Source organism: Lactuca virosa, chromosome 4 (assembly GCF_052849685.1).
Source record: "Lactuca virosa cultivar CGN04683 chromosome 4, Lactuca_virosa_CGN04683_v6, whole genome shotgun sequence".
NCBI lineage: Eukaryota > Viridiplantae > Streptophyta > Magnoliopsida > Asterales > Asteraceae > Lactuca > Lactuca virosa.
The window spans coordinates 41,448,271-41,453,439 of NC_136429.1; the positions used below are offsets into that span (position 1 = coordinate 41,448,271).

The 5,169-nt window shown below is 31.5% G+C and overlaps 1 protein-coding gene across 1 annotated transcript; it reads right to left on the minus strand.

Moving 5' to 3' along the window:
- Positions 1–3,603: 3,603 nt before the first annotated feature.
- Positions 3,604–4,898, minus strand: LOC145109861 (uncharacterized). The gene is made up of 3 exons (XM_079046987.1): positions 4,762–4,898; positions 4,200–4,240; positions 3,604–4,097 (listed from the first exon to the last, which is right to left on the minus strand). The coding sequence occupies exons 1-3, from the start codon at positions 4,844–4,846 to the stop codon at positions 3,852–3,854; spliced, it is 372 nt and encodes a 123-aa protein (XP_078903113.1). The 5' UTR covers positions 4,847–4,898; the 3' UTR covers positions 3,604–3,851.
- Positions 4,899–5,169: the final 271 nt, after the last annotated feature.

The window sequence follows — 5,169 nt, forward strand, 5'->3', positions numbered from 1 at the left end:
GTCTAGATTCGCCACTAAAACGAATCCCATCTTGGTGTGTAGTTTTAGTGGCTATCGTTTTATCAGGAAAAAAAACATAAACCATTAATATTGTGTTGTTCAACATATTAAATTTTTTATTTTAGGTTATGATTTTGGTTTGATGTTGTTTGAGATATATCAAAATTCGACATTAGTTAGGTTTAGGATTATTTAAGTGGTGTGAAGATGATAGGAATGTGAACTTACATATATTGTTCTAAACAAAAATACAGTCTGTTTTCTAGTAACCAATGCACAATGCGAGAGAGAGAGAGAGAGAGAGAGAGAGAGAGATTTTCATCCGGTAGGAGGAAGAATGATATATGGGGGTGGGGGTGGGGCCAAAATGAAATAATAATTTTCTACCCTAATAAATAAGAATGATTTTGTCATATGTCATCTTCTCCTTTATTTTAACACTTGTCATTTTCTAGATTTTTTGGAATTATTTAATATCCACTTGTCATTTTTATAGTTTTTTTCTTTTTTATTTAAATTTCACCTATTAAATGTCACCTCATATTAATTAATTTTATAAATATATTAATTAATGTACAAAATAACTTTCTAATTGTGAATTCTTCTTTCCATTGATATATTAATTAATGTATATGTATATTAATGTAGATAGTACATTCCATTTGTGAATTCATATTAATTAATTTTATTAGTATAAATTAATTAAGACCAAATTACATAAATAGTCCATGCGGGTTACCAAAAGTCACAAACTCAGTCGTTACTTATTTTTTTTATTTATGAAGATGGTCTTTGTGGTTACCAGAACTTGCGTGAATGATATGTTGTGCTCACATCGTCACTTTTGGTCCTTTTAATAAACCTGTGTAATACACAGATCTCACACCTAGTAATTTATAACTAAAATCGAATAAAAATTCTAAAATAAGTATTATAAACCAAATCCACAATAATCACCAAACTATATGAACCAAATCCACAAAACATATAGTTTTGTACCAATGTTGCAAATTGGAAATTTTTTGTGCACTTTATCTACAGTTTTCAGCAAGCCATAATGACTAAATTTATAGTTTACTAAAACAATAATTATTTTGAAGAATAATAAAATTAAAAGGCAATGTAGTCCAAGTGGATATGTAGCGATGTTGTTAAGCTGAATCTAAATATGTTATGTAGGTTGCCAAGTAAGCTTGAGAACCTATAAACCACGTAGAGTTAAGAGGTTATCTTTAAAGGGCTACAACACACAAAAAAGTTATTAGGGCTAAATGAATAAAAAAATGAAAAGTTTGTTGGGTAAGAATGATATTAACCCAATTACTCACAATTATAGGATGGATGTCATGCTAGTAGTGACGAAAAGCATGGCAGAGATCAAGAAGTTGAGAAAACTTTTGTAGTACTCAATTTGACGTGGAAGGCTTATTGTTTCCGAGTCTAGTGCGGAGTATTATGGTTACACTTGATGACGTGTTCATCATGGAATCTAAAGTTGCAATCAGTTAGAAATGAGTTACTTGTCATATTCAACTTCGATGTTGTTTCTTTATAGATCGTTATTGTCGAGAGCAGTTCAAAAAAGCATTCAAGATTTGGTGGTGTTCATCCCATTTGCCGTTTTTGAAGAACGACGGGCCACCTAGGGGTGGCAAATCGGCAGGGCCAGATTAGAGCATGGGCAAAAAGGACAATTGCACAGGTCCCATTTTTTTTTGGGGCGCATGTTTTTATTAATATATTATATACAGCGGCCTAACAAGAGAAGGACTAGTGCAGAACTGCAGATCACAAACGAAGCTTATTAGCTTTTTCTGGCATAAAAACCCTACAAATACATATCTTCAAGAAAATCTGAATTAAATCTGGGTTGTTCAGCTAACAACAACAATAATCCTTGGATTTGCTGCAAATCTCCTTTTCCTTCGGATCTCTAACTCAAAAATCGATATGTTTCAGCTTTCCAATTTCACCACCAACCTCCAATTTACATCTTCCACCTTAGTTTGCTTGATTGTAGATAGATTTTTTGTTTTTGAAAAGAATCAAAACAGATGAGAAAGAGAAAAGAGTATTTTGTAGTTGTTTTCTATTTATTTTTGCAGGGAGATGAGATGCTTCCCTTAAAGAAATCCATTTTCGAGACTTTTGGTGAAGTTTGGTTGACTCATGGCGTCTCTTTTCACCTTACTTCAAAAATTGGAGCAACAGTAGTAGTTAGAAAAAAAAATGTGCATAACTAATCCTTATATTTAAGCTATATGGCATTATCAGTCCTTGTTATGTTAGTTGTATTGTTTGATTGTTTGAATTTAATATTGTGGATGTTTGAGATATAGTTGTCAATTTTTGCTGTTTTATATAAAAATGAGTTAATTTTGGATAGTAATTTATAGACAAGATAAAGAGCTTTACACAATATAAATAAAAAATTAGGTATAAGGGTTAGAAGTTGCTTAAAAATTAAAATGTATTTACATATTTTGAATCTTATACTTCATTTTATAAAAAACGTGAAGTTAATTCACTTTAGGTCTTATATAAATTTCTTATGCAATAAGTAATTACCGGTAAAGTTATACCTATTTATTATTATCGTGTTGTTTTTGACACTTTATATTATCATACAAGTCATAAGAGAAAGGTCAATGAGTATTTGTTGAATTGTTATCATGATCACGAGGCTATTTGCCAATTGGGGTAGGGTTTCTATGGCTGTGTATGAATAAGCTTGAATGGAATTTGCACAATAACCATTTTAAATAAAATTAAATGCAAACTTAAAACCAGATTCTTTGATATTTTTTCTTTAAAATCATATGTTAAAACATATTATGTTTATTGTTATAAAGTTTATCGTCGTTTTAAAAATATTTTAGTTTATATAATTTAAATTGTTACACGTTAGGGCAAAGATGGCAATTTGTTATGCAGCTCGGGACGAAACGAAATTGTGACGAAATTGAAATTTGAATTCGTGTTCGTGTCGTGTTAAATATAAAAAACACGATGCCGTGTCGTGTTGTGTTCGTGTTCAAAATTCGACACGAAATTGACACGATTTAGCATTTATTTGTCGTGTTTTTCGTGTTTTTCGTGTTTTTCGTGTTATGTATGATGAAATATTAATTAAATAAAGTAATTTTTTTTATTATGTTATATTTGTCGTGTCGTGTCATGTTTGTTGTTTTTTAATCAGATCGTTTTCGTGTTAAATAAAAAAAACAAGACATCGTGTCGTGTCGTGTTACAAAAAACATTGCCGTGTCGTGTCGTGTCAGACAAAAACACGACACGATGACCCGATTTGCCACCCCTACCCCTAGGGCCACCTATGGCTTAAATTAATCTTAGGGTTAATACTCAGGGCGACACATTTTGCTATTGTTCCTTACACTAATTACTGCTTTCTTTACTCCATGCATTCTACACACATTGTTAACGGCCAAATTTAACAAACATCAATTGGTTTCAAGATTCTTGCTTATTAAACTCGTTGATTACTTCCTTGAATCATACATGTAAAGATCAAAATATATAAGATTTATCATCATTCTTACATCCACTTCTTTTACAAAACCACAAAAGTACAACATAGCGGAAAAGAACATAAACAAAACTATGAAGAGAACATATTGATTAACTAAAAAGATTTCCTTTTTGTCAAGCTCAAAATTCAGCAGATATGTATATCCGTTTACATCATCTTCATTTTTCATTTTTAACTTTTTTTATGTAAAGCAAGTGTCGACTCAAATCTTTTGGTAAAGAACTTGATAAACTGCCTGCTTCATAAAAAAAAGTCAAAATTACAAAATCGAAAAATGAAATATGTAAAAACTAATAATTGCTTAGTTATTCTTTGGTGGGTGATGCCTTGGTTGATGGTAATCTTCAGTGAAAGCAACAAAATTCACATTTTTGTTTCTAGAAAGGCCTATTCTCGTAAAACTTGTATGCTTTCCTGTTGGCATAACATTTTTTTTCGCCTTCGGGTGTAGCTTAATTGCTCTGTCGACCACCAATTTTCGGCCTTTCATTGTCTTTTCTCTTGCTGCTGCTGCTGCAGCAACAACGTACACACTCTTGGGGCGTACCTATATGCATCATATTCTTCATAAGTGTCCGAAGCTTCTACTTTTACCGAATTAAGAAGATTATACAGAGTGAAGAAAACATTAATGTGAGTAATATTGTACCTCTACATCTGAAACAGCAATGAATCCAGCATTATTTCCACCTAAAATGGAATATTCAATATAAAAGTTATATTATTATACATAGAGATAGAGATTATAGATGAACATCAGACCTGTTAATTAGAAGTAGGTTTTGTGTATTCTACGTGTGTGGATAGGAGATAAATGAGATTTACCTACCTTTTTTAAATAGAAAAAAAAAGGATCTACGTACTAAAAAAAGAAAAACTATACATGCTGCAGGAAGAGTATAAAACAATCAACGCTGCAAATATTGCATTCTTATGTTGGAGAATGGAATGCAATATTTTCTAACGTTGATAACATGGAGGTCTCCAACTTCGAATACAATATCTCTAACACTAAATGCAGAGAAATTGTATGAGCTAATTAAGCTGCATAACAAATTGCCATCTTTGCACTATTCTGCAGTTATAGAACTTAATTTTTTTTTTTTTTTTTGAATTAAAAGCACGCATGCCCATTGCCCGGTAATGACGATAAAACAAGAACCATGAAAAACGAAGAATAATGAAGGAAGATAGAAGACACTCGCACGCACCTTTGCAACGAAATCCAGTGAATAGTGTGCTTGCAATGACGAATAGGAGTAACGAACTTATAGTAATCAACCTTAAAGACATCATTGTCGACTTTTTTTACCCTTTTTCTTTTTGTATGAGTATGTCTGTTTCAAGAATTTCGGAAGAAGAGAATGAAATGCAGCTTTGTTTAGGTCTATATATAGACTGAATCTCAAGCCAAATTCGCGGTTCAAAATTATTCAGATTAAATTATGGTTTGTATTTTGTAAATTTACATGCATTCTTAAAATCATCAAAATCGGGGACCAAATTGTTTGTAAATGCAATTGTTTAAGGTGTTTACATTAACAATCGTGTCCAACCCCATGTGTATAGTTTCATTAAATTATCAATCACCGATGTTGCCTATGATCTCGAGATAGTTT